The sequence below is a fragment of the Amphiura filiformis genome, unplaced genomic scaffold, assembly GCF_039555335.1.
Source record: "Amphiura filiformis unplaced genomic scaffold, Afil_fr2py scaffold_80, whole genome shotgun sequence".
NCBI classification, from domain to species: Eukaryota; Metazoa; Echinodermata; class Ophiuroidea; order Amphilepidida; family Amphiuridae; genus Amphiura; species Amphiura filiformis.
Genome location: NW_027305544.1, coordinates 135,029 through 153,616, shown reverse-complemented (window position 1 = coordinate 153,616; position 18,588 = coordinate 135,029). Strand labels below are relative to the sequence as shown.

At 36.0% G+C, this 18,588-nt stretch overlaps 1 protein-coding gene across 2 annotated transcripts in view; it reads left to right on the top strand.

Moving 5' to 3' along the window:
• The window catches only part of LOC140144777 (epoxide hydrolase 1-like), a 44,362-nt gene that overhangs the window by 14,248 nt on the left and 11,526 nt on the right, over positions 1–18,588 (top strand). Inside the window, exons 4-7 of one of the 2 annotated variants that reach the window (XM_072166581.1) lie at positions 849–1,017; positions 2,387–2,498; positions 4,156–4,285; positions 7,740–7,945. In XM_072166581.1, the coding sequence (XP_072022682.1) occupies positions 849–1,017; positions 2,387–2,498; positions 4,156–4,285; positions 7,740–7,945 (617 nt within the window). The remainder of the gene's footprint in view (positions 1–848; positions 1,018–2,386; positions 2,499–4,155; positions 4,286–7,739; positions 7,946–18,588) is intronic. The other variant, XM_072166582.1, reaches the window with a different exon arrangement.

Here is an 18,588-nt window from a genome sequence, read left to right as displayed (position 1 = left end):
TGAACAGGCATGCGGTTCACTCAAGCATATCGATATACCAGTCCCTTGCTTTTGTTGATAAACATTGAGGTCAACTCATCTATAGGCTGCAGTGCTTAGAGGTGTGTGACCACATATTGGCATCATCCTCCTTCCATCAAAATGCAGGTTTTCGTATGAGCTGACAGTTCATATTTTCCTCATAACCTCTGTGGAAATATATTTTGTTTAGAGTTTAGATGGTGTGAAAAAAAACCATGTTAAATACTGGAAGTACATGTATGGACTGCTCTGTGGGGCATGACTTCAGAGGCATCTATTCTTCCAGAAAATCGAAATTATTCCCTCATGCTAACACGCTGTGGCCAGATTCTTTCACAGATTCTTCCCAACCAGGATCCCACAGAAATAGACACAAAAGAGAAAAAAATAGTATGCTGGTTGCTATCTACTTTGGTACTACACATTTCCCCATACTTTTCATTATTGTTTCTTGTGCCCTATTTATCACACCCGCAAACTTTTCTGTTAGCTAATCATGCTAATTGCGAGTTGTTCTTCTGGTTTCCCTATAAACCTCAAATTCTTCCCTAGATGGTACAGACTGCACACTGAACCATTGCAACATCCTTGAATCCTGTTGAAAGCTTTTCTTTTTCAACACCTCCCCTTTTTTTCCTCTCGTATTTTACAAAACATAAAATTCTCTATTCCCTCCCCTTTGGAGGCGAATAACGGAAGAATAGACGCACCCGAATGACTTGTTATTCCTCTGATATCCAAACAGATGAAGCAATATATCTCAGAGTGTTTGTATTATATATGTTATACAGTGTTATAACAATTTTACAATTATTATTATTTTGCAGCTGGAGAACACAAGAGAAAGAGCTGAATAAATATGACCATTTTAAGACCAGCATTGAGGGAATTGATGTTCATTTTGTACATGTGAAACCAAAATTGAAACCAGGACAGACGTCTAAGCCATTACTATTGGTGCATGGTTGGCCAGGCTCATTCTATGAATTTTATAAGGTAGGCATATAAATTCACTCAGAACGCTAGTCACTTGCTGGCTATTGTTATATAAATAATAATAATAATAATAAATTTCGGATTTATATAGCGCCTTTTTCCAGCTAGATCTTGAAGGATTCAAAGCGCTGTAATTTCGCTGCCATGGTGAATCATTACAATCAGATCGCATCATCTAGGCCAGTTGCAGCCGAACCTCAGGTGCAGACCTATCCGCACTTAGATTGTAACATCCACCAATTATCTGTGCAGCTCCCCAAATTCCATTGGGTGAAGGAAGTTTTTGATAACCAAACAACTAATCATCGATTTTTTGAAAGCAGGAGGAAACCGGAGATCCCGGAGAAAACCTGCGAGAGCGAGCATGGAATCGGGATAAACCAAGTGCACATGAGTCCTTGGGCGCGCCGGGCTTGAACCCGGGACCTCAGTGGTGCAAAGCGAGGGAACTACCGCTGCGCTAACTCGCCCTCCCAATATAATGGCTCACTCAGTCATTTAATTATGCATTGGAAGTTGGAACTGATCAAATACAGTGCTGAAATGAGCAAAATTATAAGCTACACTTTTTGACTTTAAAATTAATTTTCTCGTCCAAATAAAAAGCAATTTTCATATTTTTTCAGTAAATTTCAGAAAAAAACAAACATATTGTTTGATATTTTTGTTCTGATCCTGATGTTAAGCGTATGCATGAAATTTGATCTTCTAGTGCAAGATTTTTTATCTTTTTGAACTTGGACTATGAGCCTTTGTTTGGGTCAACTTTTTAGCTTTTCAAAGTAACATAGTTTGCTAATGAAAGATTTCCCCCAACTCTAAGGCACATCATACTGGGCTATTTGTCATAGATTTGCCATAATTTTGATTGCACCATTTTCAATCCAAAACAAGGGAGAACAGGTATCTAAGACACTGGTGCAAGTGTGCCAATGGCACTAATACTTGATTCCAAGAGAAGATTAAATTGCAACTAAGACAGATAATTAAATACTTCTGGAGGAAAGGCCAGTAAATATATAGTTCAGTGTTTTGAACATTGTTTGCCATTGTCACACACATGGTAGCTACTAACTGTGCATGCTACAGCAGTGGCATAGGCGGGGAGGAGGTGAGGGGGGGGGGAGTCCTGGGGACCATCAGAGCATTGCGATTGTTGGTACATTTCACCACATACCAGTAAAATAATTTATATTAATTAGAATAATTGGTTTACGTTTTTACTGCCTCAGGCCCATTATTTGAGTGTAAAGGATACTGCAATACGCATTATATCTCAATTGAAAGGTGACATTTTTGATTAATTGTATTCTCTTGTTATGAAGATAAGAGAAGTGACATTCCTTTTATGTTTATCTTAATACTGCAGATGATTCCCATGTTGAATGACGGCAAGCATGGAGGTGCTGCAGATGAATTTTATGAAATTATCGTCCCATCTATCCCTGGCTATGCATTCTCAGAAGCTCCTCATAAAACAGGTAGGTTTAGGACAGAGTAGATATCTTACACCTCCCACAATGCAATACTTCCATTTCAATTTGTTGTACTCATTTGATGTCTAGTACGTGCAACTTGGGTTGATAGTGACAAAGAGTACATCAGTGAACAGAGCACATCCAGATCTTGCAAAATATGAATATTTCTTGACTATCAACCCATGTTTAGCCAGTCTATTCTCAACATGAAAACAAAGGGAACCTGTACAAAGTAATAGGAGTGTCATTTGATGAAATGAGGTGATGTGTCATGTTGCAAAGGATTCTGGGAAGGGTAAGATATCTTCTCTGGGTATGGGGGACTTTTGTAAACACCGCCAAACTAGGACCACACATAATCTCTATGAAGCTGTGGACGCATAAGAACTGCGGACGTCCATGGTTCCTGGTCAGGTTAGCTCATCAGCAAGGTATTTGACCTGGCTGCATTCAGTCTGGCACAATCCCTGTTTGATCTCTTTAAATTTTATTGAGTTAACTTAACTTAATTTTGTGACTACAATTGTAAGAAAACATGCAAAATTGCATGTTTTTTTGGACAATTTCCCCTCAAATTGCAAAAATATTAAAATTTGATTAGGAATTAGGATTGAGCTATGTTTCATTTGGCAAAACAGGATAAAATTTTTTTAATCCAAACAAAATTAGTGCTGTATTTTTCTGGAATGGGGAGTAAATACTTGTTGCCTTGATTACCTGTGTGAGAACTTGGGAAAGCTGATCCTGGCTGTGATGATTTATTGTGGTATGTATAAAAAACAGCAAAACAAGCTCAAATTTCTTTTTATTTTCTGTATATTTTCTCTTTTTTTTCTTCATTGTTATCTGCTAATGAAGCCAGCCGTGAAGTGGTCAGTTTTGATGTGATGGGTTACAAATGGTTTATTATGGTGTGTTTTCATCACAAATTCTTGTAAAGTGTGCCGAGGCTTGTGGGTTCATACCTTGTGCATAGCGCACTATAAATAACTGCATTTATACAATCACACACTATAGCCATTGATCACATTTGCCAGTTAATCCGCACATGGATATGACTTTATCACTTTACCATGTCCACAGTAAGGTGAAATTTTTTTTTGTGTGTCCACAGTTGGATAAAACACTCAATACTTTTGCATCAAACACCATGGACTACAATGGCCTCATCCCAATGGCACAGTTCAATAACCTCAATTAAACAATCATTGTGAAAATAGTTCGAAGGTCATTCAATGAGTGTGCAAATGTAATGGGGTTAAAGAACTGTGCCCTGATAGATGAGCATGTTGTGGATCCTAGTGAGATTATGGGAAGTGCTTAAATCATCTCTTTTATGGCAAGAAGGTCCTATCTGCAATAGCTGCCAGGTGTCATATTTTGCTGTATAATATAGACATTGTAAAATGACCATAGGGCAGCTATTGCAGATGGGAAAATATAGGAATGTGACTGGGGATCTAACATATAGAGGCCGTCAGTGTGACACGCTGCGATGGTCGTTCGATCTCCATGCGTGAACAGCAAAATCATGGCGCATGAACACGCATATCATTTGTACCCACAAGATGGCGAAAGGCTCACAGCCTCTATAGCTGATCACATGGCTGTTATATGTCATCAGTAACTTCAATTTTGACCTTTTTCATTTTGTTCACAGGTTTTACTACCAAAGAGGCAGCCCGTGTGTTCCATAAGATGATGCTGCGTCTAGGCCATACCAAATACTACATTCAAGGAGGAGATTGGGGTTCTGCCATCGTTGACCACATGGCTGTTGTATTCCCTCAGTAAGTTTTCAGATGTTGAGGGGTATATACAAGAAGACCCTATTGTCAGCGGGTGGGAAAAACCTCATATATGTGACCATCCACCACAAAGTGGTAGTAAAGTCGGCTCTAGGTCATTTTCTTTTTATTGCAGATTTTGAAAGAATTCACTTTCAGCTTTAAAATGACACCTCAACCAGCTTCATCGGACATCTGAAAGTGAAGTTATGGTTCATCAAAGGTCAAATTCCTAATATATTTTACATAGAAATCCATATACTGCTTTTGATTTATCTCAAAATGGAAAATGCCGACTTTACGACCAGTTTGTGGTGGATGGGCACATATGTACTTTTTGCCCTTGAACATGGATGAAGCAATCCATTCCTTATAAAGTTTACACCTACAAGGCTTAATCCATTTTCAAGGGCCAAAAGTAAATACATGTATGAGGTGTTTCCGTCATGTAATTTTGGCCCTTGAACATGGATGAAACAACCTCTTCAATATAAAGTCTACACCTACAAGGCTTTATCCATGTTCAAGGGCCAAAAGTACATATGAGGTTTTCCCCGCCCAGTGATGCTATCTTTAATAGCTGCTAGATGTCATGTTTTTATATGTGTACAATTTGAATGCATAAATTGTCAAATGTCTACAGGGCAGGTATAGCAGATAGAGCTCTCATGCACTATCCCTGCAAATCATTTTTCATAAAGCAAACAAGTTTTGTATAAAAGAGGTTGCGAAAGTAGTTCTGGATTTAGACTAAAAGTGAAAATGTTTTAAGAAGTGAAAATATATAAAAAATCCTCTAGGCTATGAAACAAGGATGTATTGCAAGCATGCCTCATAAATATTACCATGTGTTTCAAACATACCACATTTCATTGAAATTTTCATTGCAAGCACATGTTTTGCTTCAGTCCCATGATAATCACCACACTCAAAGTATGTGTAATAAAGCAGAATGGGCCTGATGGACATTGACAGGAGTATGTATCATCCATGATCATGAAGTCTCACCGCAAGTATTTCCTTCAGTTTCCTACCTGACCTTAAATCATTCATATTCTTGACCCTAAACCCTACATAACAACTGGGAAACAAATAAATTCAAACAGTCAGTCAACTGGGGGGCAATGGGGCAAATACTTGAAGGTGGTATTTCGGACTCCCCTTCTCCAATGTTGTGTTTTTTATTCAAGAGGATTATGAAATAATGACCTAATTTTGGTTATTTTTATATATGTACAGGCACATCCTGGGTGTTCATGTAAACATGGTGTTGAGTATAAACACATTTAAAATAATGATAGGCGGTTACTTCCCCTCGCTATTCCTACCCGCTGCGGATCATGTCAAGGTTTGGCCGGCCATGGACAAATTTTACCGCCGCTTGGAAGAGACTGGGTATTTTCACATTCAAGCAACAAAGCCTGATACAGTCGGTATGATTTATATAAGGGATATGTGGCTAATAAGCTTATGACATGTTTGAATTGGTCCAATTTTGAGAAAGTTGTGTTTATTATATGTCTATTCCGTCAAATAAACACATCATGTGAGAGTCCAACTTACTCCAAAAAAGTTGAGAGTTTTAATTTATCTTTGAATGCAGGCATATTCTAGGTGTTCATACAAACATGGCAAATGTGGATCAAGGCATGTTAAACACACTTCAAATAATGATAGGCGCTTACTTCCCCTCGTTAATTCTACCCGCTGTGGATCATGTCAAGGTTTGGCCGGCGATGGACAAATTATTCTATCTGCTCCAGGAGACTGGGTATTGTCACATTCAAGCAACAAAGCCTGATACAGTCGGTATGAAATTAAATAAGGGGTGCATGGATAATAAGCTTATGACATGTTTGAATTGGTCCAATGTTTGGGAAAATAAAATAACACGGTATATCTTTGACTTAGAACCAGTTTAAAAACTAAACAAATAAAAAGACTGATAATAAAGACTTTAAATTGTTACAGCTTCCGCGAGACTATATTACATGTATTAACATTAAACCACATGACTTCATGTGTTCCACTGTATTTTTTAAGCTACAATGTAGATACAGAATATCTGAAACCACACTACATTTTATTTAGTGTCCCAAATTTATCAGTTTAAAGACTGTTGTTAAAGCAGTGACACCACTGCTACAGTCAATCAGTGTTTGACAGTAAACAAACATTCTCATTTCATATCACCCACTATTTCATAACCAAAATTAGTAGCAAAGTTTCAACATCCAGAATTTTTGTCTGCTAAAAAAAAAATCAATTTTTGCTGAATTTTCAGTTAAATTGCTTTCAATTATTTCCCTTGTGGCACAGTGATTCAGGGTCCAAGACATCAACTCATAATAGCAAGGACGTTTGAGGTCATGGGTTCGAATCCCAGCCGCATGAACATGTTGTGCGATTAGACAAGGCTCTTCACCCCTATTGCCTCGGTGCCCAAATGGGTACCTGTTTTATTCAATGTTGGAAAAGGTAATAGACTCATGGTAGAGGAGGTGGTCAGTGAAGGCATCAGCATTGGGGATAATTGCATGGACCATCCGCCTTATCAAAATATTGGGGGATTTATCCCCAACCTTCCGGGATCTAGGCCTATATGGTTATTTACGTCTTTATAGGCAAATCCTTAGTGCTCATCCATGTAAACATGTTCCCACCTAAGCCCCCCACTCTAGGGTGAGGAGATGGTGTATCTCCTCCTGACTCTAGGGGAGGCTACTTTTGGCTCTTTGTGGTGGCATTCAGGAGTTTGGTTTTTGGCCCACACACATTATTTGGGGCTTATTTTATCATCCAAGTGCATGGTTGGTTGTTTTTTGTTTGTTTGTTTGTTTGTTTGCCTGCCTGCCTGTTTGCCTGGATGTTTGGCTGTCCAGGCAGAAGCAAAACCATTAATCCACTCTGCAGTTTAAATGCAATGACCAATCAACTTCAAACTTTGTATGGTGATAGGATATGGTTTCCTGATGTTATGTATAGTTTTGTGTCATGTTATTTGCATATTTATGAATATAAATGAGTTTATTTGCATATTTTGCCTACATTTTCATTTATCCACTCTGCAGCTTAAACGTAATGACCGATCAACTTCTGGTGATAGGATATGGTTTCCTTAAGTATAGTTTTGTGTCATGTTATTTGCATATTTATGAATATTAATGACCTTGTTTGCATATTTTGCCTACATTTTCATTAATCCACTCTGCAGCTTAAACGCAATGACCAATCAATTTCAAACTTGGTATGGTATGGTAGTCTGATGTGCTTTATAGTGTTGTGGCATGGTATTTGCATATATGAATATTGATGAGCTTAGTTGCATATTTTGCCTACATTATCATTAAATCCACTCTGCAGCTTAAATGCAATAACCTGGTCAACTTCAAACTTGGTATGCTGATAGTATTAATATAGATGGTCAATCTTGCATATTTTTATGTTTTGTATACAGGCATATTCTAGGTGCTCATACAAACTGGGCATTACCGGAACAAGGCATGTTAAAGAGACTTCAAATAATGATAGGCAGTTACTTCCCCTCGTTAATTCTACCCGCTGTGGATCATGTCAAGGTTTGGCCGGCCATGGACAAATTATTCTATCTGCTCCAGGAGACTGGGTATTTTCACATTCAAGCAACAAAGCCTGATACAGTCGGTATGAAATTAGATAATTGGATGCATGGATAATAAGCTTATGATATGTTTGAAATGGCCCAATGTTTGGCGATATGTTTGGTTACTGCTACTGTGTCAACTTTCTTTTTGCCAACTTAAAAAAGACCAGGGCGATGTCCCCCAAATATTTGAAAATTTAGAAAATCCCACAGGAAAATTGCATAAAAATGGATTGTATCCTCAATCAGTCGGTGCATCCAATAGGATGACTCGTGCTACGCCACTGGCAAAAGACACTACAGTAAGCCAAAAAATTAAGGTACCAGTTATGTTCACCCCTTGTATATTCTAAACAAAGACAGATATGTCATAATTGGAACCAGCAGCTAATAGCTGCATCTTTTAGCTCAAATTTAAGACCTCATTCGTTGAAATTGTTCAAGAAATAAAGACACGGCGATCCCAAAACCCAAGGAAGATACCAATGTAAAAGTTGCAGTTTCCTTCATTGCATGCCCTATTGATTTGTACACAAAGTGTTCGTGAACAAGAGAACTAGCGCCGCGCTTCCATTGATTAGCACGTAAAAACTAGCGTCATGCTTTCACTGATTAGAACAGAAAAGTGCAACTTTTGATTTTCGTCTGTTTCTTTAATTCTCAACCAATTTCAACAAATGAGGTTTTAAATCAGAGCTAAAGAGTACAGGTATTAGATACTTGTTTTAATTTTTACACATTTTTCTTTATTTAGAATATACAGGGGTGAACACAACTGGTACCTTAATTTGTTGGCTTACTGTATTTGGTGTTGGCAATATGAGTACTGTTAACAATAAGATATGGTGCTGGGGACCAAAATAATCTATGCAGTACGTTTTCCCAGACAATTTGTCTGGCATAGCCATAATCCCTCTAACACTCTCTAATAATTAACATAGCTTTGATTAGCTCAATATGGTACTAAACCAATCAAAATTGTTCTACATTCAGCATTTTTCTACTGAGCAAACCGTTGCTTGTTAAAGCCATAATGTGTGATTTGGTCCGCAGCAACGTACGCCCTCAATTTTTTTGAATTACTACTTTTTGCACCATTGTAATGGCCATTGGTGTACATAAATGCCCTGTGAAAGACTTGGCCTGAAGTACTATAATTACAGTAACATTTAACATTTATAATAAAAGCTTGGTGGTGTTGTAGGTCTCAAGACCAGGAGACCATCTCCAGACCTGGGTTTGCAGTTCTTGTTCCAGGTCTTGGTCTTGGATATCAAGGTCTCGGACCTCTAAAGTCTCAGTCTCAAACATTTGTGAGTTTGAGACCTGTCAGACATTAAAACAAGAAATGTCTTTAAAAAAGACAATGCCTCAAGAGATTCCAGCGGGCACCATCTGTTATTTGCCATAAGAGATACTTGAAATGCTAGCTTTAAGCCTAGTACAAGGAACTTATACGATGTCCTCATTCACAAACTGATACTATCTGTCCATCGTATAAGACTATTACCGTAAGGCAGCGTATTGAATGAATATTAAACAGTCAAGAATAAGCTCCGCCACCCGCTGTTTCGGATCCCTCACTGTCTCCCAAAACATCAAAAGCGTTACGTATACTTACTTAAGACTGTCCTTTTTCACACAACGCAGACAAAGTAAGGCCAACTTGCCTACAAATGGTCAAATTTTGGCACGAAATATCTCTGTGTAATCCTATGCAAGTCCCACATCACATCCATCACATCGATATCGGCGATCGTATTTTTTTACTGAAGTTAGGCTAGGCTGGTTACCACCAGCGTCATGCGCGTGACGTGACACAGCTAAAATAATCAACCGGAAATTGGGGATCATTAAAACGTCAACAATTTCAAAATACATAATGACAGTAAACTTAATGGCGAGCGGTCCAATTTTGAGCCATACAAGTTTACGTGGTGAACTAGCTTTATTTAAGCCATCTTGCAATGGTAATAATTCTGATGTATTTAATGCAGGAATATACACACCCAGTTTTTGCCCACTTTGTACATAAATTTTAAATTTACACACCCAGTTTTTTAAATTTACACACCCAAACCTTCTGATCCTGCCTAAGACCCTGCCTAGCATGGAGGACAGGCCTAGGCAAAATAAAAGCTTTTTATCTAATAATTTCTCCGCAATCGTCATTTATGTCAACAAATTGTTCGCAAATCCACAGCAGGGTTGCAAATATACCATATGTCACTCGAGTGCGACAATTTGTACAGATAAATTTATCACAGGTATTTTTCTATTAATTTGGCCATTCGTCTGCATATTACCAAAAATAATGCATTTTGGGCGACCGTTTCTCCCGAACGTTATTTATGTCGACAAATTGTTATAAATCCACCACAGGGTTGCAAATATACCATACGTCACTTTCGGAGTGCGACAATGTGTACAGATAAATTTATCACAGGTATTTTTCTATTAATTTGACCATTCGTGTGCATATTACCAAATATAACCCATTTTGGCCTACCGTTTCACCTCGAACGTCATTTATTGCGACAAATTGTTCGCAAATCCACCGGTTAGTTTTAAGAATATAATACATGGCATAAAATGTGACAATTTATCAAAATAAATTGATAATGAACGCTTTTGTGGATATTTGCCAATACAATTATACATCTGACATGTATATGAATTATGATTATGTCTTCAGGCTGTCTTCAGTCAGTAGGAATTCAGATGAGTACATGCAGCTGAGACTAGTCAATGCTAGTCTCAGGTTGTAGTAAGCTACAAATTTCAAATGTAGGACTTGTTCTCATTGCTTACCTGTGTTTCACATCATATTTTGTGGTCAAAATGATTACAAATGTGTAATTTGCAATCATTTCCGACGGCTAGTAAGGATTTGAATGCACACTAAACCCGGCCGTGACACTCGTATTCAATCCCTGTATAAAAGTGAACGGCAGTTGACACATCGTAAGTTTGAGTGACAGTTGCTAGGCATTTTAAATACAAGATGGCGGATGTCGATCGAAAGTGCGTGCTATTTTATCAGCAAAAATACAGCTGATTTAGCCAAATTCAACATGGGGTCATCGGTTATAATATTTTCCTAGCATATTGAGCTAACACCACAGCTACATGGTTTTTCACAATACACTAGTAATAAAATAAAGAAAATCAGTAAGCTTAAGACGAATATTACCGTACCTAGGGGAGATCGGGGGAAAGTGGAACATATTTTTGTCCAGCCCAAACAGGATTACGAAGCAAGCAAGGCAAAAGCGTAAGGTTTACAAGATACATATTTGGTGCATACGCACCAATATGAACCTCGCGTAATCAACCTTTTTGTTCCTTATGACCGGAGGAAAAGTTCGACATATCGCACGACTCTGTAGGATATTTTATTAAAAGATACAGAGTTAAGTGCACAAAGTACAATAAGTGACTATATCTCATTAACCAATGATCGTACAGATCGCGACCACTGAATTTTTGTTCCTTATGACCAGACGAAAGGTTTGACATATCGCACGACTCTCTAGAATATTTGGTTAAAAAGATAGAGGGTTAAATGCACAAAATTGGAAAAGTAACTCTATCTCATTAACCAATGATCCTACAGATATGCCACCGCTGACTTCTTTGTTCCTTATGGCCAGAGGAAAAGTTTGACATATCGCACGACTCTGTGGGATATTTGGTTAAAAAGATAGAGGGTTAAGTACACAAAGTAGAAAAAAGTGACTATATCTCATTAACCAATGATCCTACAGAGATGTGACCACTGACTTTTTTGTTCCTTATGACCAGAGGAAAAGTTTGACATATCGCATGCGACTCTGTGGGATATTTGGTTCAAAAGATAGAGGGTTAAGTACACAAAGTACAAAAAAAGTGACTATATCTCATTAACCAATGATCCTACAGAGATGTGACCACTGACTTTTTTGTTCCTTATGACCAGAGGAAAAGTTTGACATATCGCACGACTCTGTGGGATATTTGGTTAAAAAGATAGAGAGTTAAGTACAGAAAGTAGAAAAAAGTGACTATATCTCATTAACCAATGATCCTACAGAGATGTGACCACTGACTTTTTGTTCCTTATGACCAGAGGAAAAGTTTGACATATCGCACGACTCTGTGGAATATTTGGTTAAAAAGATAGAGGGTTAAGTACAGAAAGTAGAAAAAAGTGACTATATCTCATTAACCAATGGTTCTACAGAGATGTGACCACTGACTTTTTGTTCCTTATGACCAGAGGAAAAGTTTGACATATCGCACGACTCTGTGGGATATTTGGTTAAAAAGATAGAGGGTTAAGTACACAAAGTACAAAAAAGTGACTATATCTCATTAACCAATGATCCTACAGAGATGTGACCACTGACTTTTTTGTTCCTTATGACCAGAGGAAAAGTTTGACATATCGCACGACTCTGTGGGATATTTGGTTAAAAAGATAGAGAGTTAAGTACAGAAAGTAGAAAAAAGTGACTATATCTCATTAACCAATGATCCTACAGAGATGCGACCACTGACTTTTTTGTTCCTTATGACCAGAGGAAAAGTTTGACATATCGCACGACTCTATGGGATATTTGGTTAAAAAGATAGAGGGTTAAGTACACAAAGTACAAAAAGTGACTATATCTCATTAACCAATGATCCTACATAGATGTGACCACTGCCTTTTTTGTTCCTTATGACCAGAGGAAAAGTTTGACATATCGCACGACTCTGTGGGATATTTGGTTAAAAAGATAGAGGGTTAAGTACACAAAGTACACAAAAGGATGCAGCCAACGATAGGAGCTTGTAGTCACCTGCTCCGCCGCCGACTGATGATTCCGCTTTGCCCGTGTTCCACTTTGCCCGGTCTCCCTAAATATTCGTATCAGGCTGAACTATTTAGGTACCGTTCACAAAATAATTCGACATTTTTGTAAGACGGGGGGTGCAGGCCCTCTAAATATCCGTAAAATCCTTTACAGATACCTTATTTCAGATTAACTTCTTTAAAACAATAAAAACTTCACACATTCAAAGCTTTATATTCTTTTCAAAGTCCAGAATCAAGTCAAACATTTTTATAATCACTCTTCAAGGCAAACATTTTACTACAACCCCGTATAAAGAATTTATGACCGTCCCTGCCATTTTTTTTTTTTCTAATGCATAATTCATTAGCCCGAAATGCAGACTTATTGAGCATTTTGTACTGTAAGAACTTCGTGGCAACATGGAAAACGTAGCCCAAATGTACTTGACAGAATGATTTGTCATGGCAATCCGGCCATTATTTCGCCCAATAGTCGTGTTTCATGTTCCAATTCGAATACATACTGCTTTCGGCAGAAAAATTGCCTGGTCTTACTACTACAATGTATTCATAAAAATGTTTGTGATGCTTGAATGCCGGTATAGAAATGTCATTTCACTTTCAAAAATCATCATTACATTCAGTGTCTTTTTCATTTTACAACATTAGGATAAATCTTCAGGGGGCAGATCCAAGATTGTCAAATAGGGGGGTAGAGGCTAGAATTGAGGAGGGCCTATGAGATTGTGGAACAGCCTTTCTGATTCTCTAGTGGGTAACAATGACATTTATTTAAAAGTCTGCTATAAATTAGGCCATCTTAATTTAATAGTTCGTCTCAAAGCCCTTCCCAATTAAAATCCTAATGCAGAATGCATTTTTTTAGATTTTCTTTTTTTTTTTATTTGTGGTGCTTTTTGAGCAGAATAGACCACCTTTTCATCTCACAAGGTGTTTACACTGTTGTTAAGATGAATAATTTTATTGAGATTTATGATTTAGACTATTTGACATCTGGCGATATCAGACATGGGATTTTTGTGTGGATTTAGAAAATAATTTTAAAAGCGGGCAATTTTACTAATGCCCCTGGGATCTACCCCTATGGTTATTTGCATCTTTGCATACAGACAAATCCTGCGTGGTTACTCCTTCATGTAATTTTACACAAAATTAGGGTTAAGGTTAGGATTAGGGTTAGTTTAAGATTAGGATTACGATTAGGGTTAGGATTAGCTTATCACATGTATGAGAGACCGCTTAACCCCCACTCTAGAGGAGGAGGATGGTGTTTCCTTCTGACTCCGGGGTAGGCACCCACCTTTTGGAGTTTGATTTTTGATGGTCAATCTTGCATTTTTCCACACTTCAAATAATGATAGGCGGTTAGGTGAAGCGTCCAAACAAATCCCTTTTGCGTAAGGGAAACCCCTTTGTCGAATATCCCTTAGGCCTTAAACAGACATGAAAAAAAATGCAAGGGATTTGAGAAGAAGTTTTTGCTGTATGACTTAATTGTCCATGCCAGAGAGATGCAGGCAATATGACAAAATCTGGGAACATGAAGGTTGGCCAAATCGGTTCATACTTTGTAAGATTGATGTACTGGATGACATATTTTCACATGCCAGACTAGACCTACCTGACCCCCCTGGGTAGGGAGATATGGGTACCCCCTAATTTGGGGCTTTTGACACAGGAAAATTGCTGTGAAAACAGTTGAAAAATGGCAAAGTTTATGAAGTTATTTTTCTATCAGCAACTTCTCGATTGGATTTTATTTTGAAATATTTGTCAAGAGCATAGTTTATTTGTAATATAGAACTTGAAATTGCAATGATTGGGGTCTTGGGTTTTCAGGAGGGGTCATCAATGTTACCCTCTTTAGCATTTTTAAAATGTAAAAAAGGGCAATTTTAAAGCCCTTTTATAAAAATATACATCTTAAATATTGATTTTTTTTAATGTCAACATTTTGAGGCTATATTGGTCTACTCCAAACAATAAATGGTAGATTTGGGCGGTGTAATAAATTTGCATAAAATTGGTGTTTCTAGACAGTAGTTTCGCCTAATAAATTTCTTGAAAATGATATTGTGAGTATAAAAATTGGAGGAATGTGACGATTCTATTTTTAGTCTTAAAATGCCTAAAATGTTTTCATATGGTGACATTGTTTTAGAATTTTCTATACAGAATCATGTCAAGTCTGCAGAAGTGTTTCTAAACACAAAATAATTTGTATTTAGCTATCCGAGTAAAACGCAAAACAGAAATACTGAATACAAGATTACCTTGTAAAAGTGTGATAAACCATGATGAACAAAATATCAATATAAATGTAAGTCCATTATGTAGGCCTATTGTGTCTGCATTTTTAAATTATATCATATATATTGTTTTTATATATTCTTAATAATTATGCCTAAAAGCCCTCAATGTTATGAGTAAGAAATTGCACCTTGAAAATGGAGGGGAAGGTTGTTCAGTTCCCCGAATGGAGTCTGATTAGTAGTGTAATCGAGCCCAATGACTGATTTCCCCTGAATGACCAACAAAAGTGGGGGGCCGTAGCCCCCCCCCCCCCTTGCGCACGCCACTGGTAATAAACTAGGATATTAGTTGGCTACTAGCTAATTACTAACATAAATCACAAGAGTTTTATAAAGGAGTAACTTAATCAGTACAAATAAATTGGATCACAGTTTACATTCACAAATAAATTATTCTAGAAACACTATGCTGCAAGTGCCCAAGAATCTTAGCCATAAGATGTGGCGCCAGTAGGCCTAGCTAATAGCTGGGGCAGATATGGTCTTTAATTATGTTCTTCAATTTCATGCTATACTGCATGCTTGAACTGCAACTGCCTTATAAATACTGAAGTATTCACTAAATCAAACCAGGATTTTTATTCAATTGTTGTTATTTTTAATTGATACCAATGAATGCGGACCCGGGAAGACACACGGTACATCTCTTGTTTGTAAGCCCGTTATTCTCTGCATTTCTGCTTATCATACTATTGTCTGTACTTTACATAGTCGGGTTCATTACATAGGTAAGGCCAAGTAAAATAAAAAACATGTTTCACGTCCGGATTTTTGAAAAAGTGACAGATTTCCATTTGAGATACCCAAATATTGCGAGTATCCTGCTTTATCCTGCTATATTATCTATAGGCTGATTGTGATATTTTAAAACAAAGCAAATAAGTGCACAGCCAATCTACTTTGTGACAATTTGTAGATGGCTTAGAGGAATGTAACTTTACACTTTCAGCTCCAAACAAGATCTTCAGATGTCAAGTCAACTCGAAAATAATGTTGACACTTGTTGCTGAAGCAAATGAACCTCAAAATCTACATAAGAATATTTATTCTTATGATACTATTCTTGCATACATAAGATTCTGGCATACATGCTCATTTGATTTTAGTATACGTGCAACATGGCATTATGCATGAAAGACACACGTGTAAACATGGCTGATTACGGTAGGTCACATGGTTTAAATAAAAGTTCTGGTAACAACAGGAATTGGTTTGGTGATGATTTTTATTTCATATCACTGGTGCTGATAACATAAAGATAATTTGTAATTTAAACTCCGGAGAACATAAATGATAAAACAACCAGAGCAAAAGCTCTGTGATTACAACCCCATGTTGATGTGTCTGTGGTCTGAGATAGAGTGAGCCTCCGTGAGCACGCGCTACAGATTTTATCGGAAGTTCGCCCACACAAATCCTGAACTGTGATTGGTCAAGATTGCATTTCTATTGTTCCTAATGAAAGACTCGGAATGATTCGGCAATAGCCGTTTATGAAAGGAATCGGAATCCAAATTCGTGAATTTCAACAAGAATGTCTTACAAAAAAGCAAGACCCCCGCACCAACATTCTGCACTGTTACATAACTCCCCTTCCTTCAAGATGATGCCCTCATCCATCGTATACCAGTGGGTCGTATGTAACAAGCAGTATGCTGTAAAATATTTTAAAAATTATATTTTTGTTAAATGATTTTAATTTCATTAAGTGAAAAATTTTGCTTTTCTACTTAATACATTTAAAATACAATTAAAATAAAGTTAGTTACAATAATACATTTATTTTTATAATAAGGTCTAAATCTTATACAAAGCATTTTCAATTTTAACAATCTTTATCTAAAACAGTTTTCATAACTTGTTTCTTTATTACAATGATTTGTACCAATGTACAATGAGTTGTACTATACCAATAATTCGTCCAATTACATAATAATTTCAAACTATTGCAATATTTAAAAAAATTGATTTCAATATTGTCAATATTGATAAATTGAATACATTGACAATAAAATACGAGAATAAAAGTCAAAAACTTTTTGAAATCTTTAATTTAAAATCACATTAATTATGTTTACTAATTATACCGGTCCATAAAATAACCACAAGAATTTGGATGTGATTTTGTTTTTATAAACAAATGTGAAATATCAGAAAAGTACAACTTTTCTAGGCAAAATTGACAAATTTAATATCGAAAATTGATTAAATAATAAATTTAAAAAATTTGATAATTCAATAAATATACAAAATATTGACATTTTATCATATCGAAATATTAATGCAACTTCATTTAAATATTAATGTTCATTTTAAATTCCTTTTAAACCTTTGTTTTACATATATTTTTGTTAGTCAATATCACAGTTACATTTACATATAAATTATATTGCACTTTATAACACATACATACATTACTAGTTTTACAATTTATTGTTCATTATTAATATTGAATTGCATTTGAAAATTGCAATAATTAAATTCATTAATTGCAATAATTAAATTCATTAATATTTATTTTTTTATTGCACACAACATTTTATGTCAATAAGACATGAATAATTTTTATTACACAAAACATTTGATGTTAAAGACATGAAATAATTTTTCTTTATATTTACTGCATACATTTAATGTCAAAGACATGAATAATTAATATTGAACAATAAAACGTCTATATATTTGCCTTGTTTTCCCTATATGCTTGAGTTATGCTTGTTTATAAGCTTGAGTTATTCTTAAACATAAACTTGAGTTATTCTTATACATAAACTTATTTTTAAAACATTTGATTCTCATGGATACAACTTAACTTCTACAACATGATTTATTTGAAAGCCTAAACATAATTTTATTGTATCAAGGTATACAAATACAAAGTCTATTCATAATATAGAACCTATATCAGTAAAAACATTATTCAGTGAACCACGAAAATAATGCCATAGAACTTCATCTCTACACCTTGCATACACAACACTCACCAAAATTAGTAAAATACTATCTCAAAACCACTCATCAAAATAAATAACATTTTTGGATAAATGACAAAATAATACTCTTCTTATCGATGTATGTATTTCAAATAAATAACAATGTACATGTAACAAAACTTGTGTACCTTAAAAACACTGCATCCATTTAACAAAATATCATAACACGTCACAAATATCAGAGCAATTTTTCAAAACCTCAATGTACTTCAAAAATGAGCAAAACTTCCAACTTCACTCACAACAAATATCTAATGACAAAATATACTCGTCTTATCAATGCATGTATTTTAAATAAATATCAATGTACTTGTATCATTAACAATGAACTTTAAAACAATGAATCTATTTCACAAAAATATCATGGCATATCACAAATATCGGAGTAATTTTTCATAGACTTCAATACACTTCATCAAATTAATCAAATTATTACATGTATACAATGCAATATCAACACTGATTCAACACAATTTATTCATTTTGTCAATAACCGTGTCAGTTTTTAAACCAACTTTGCAATAAACATTGCAACTGCA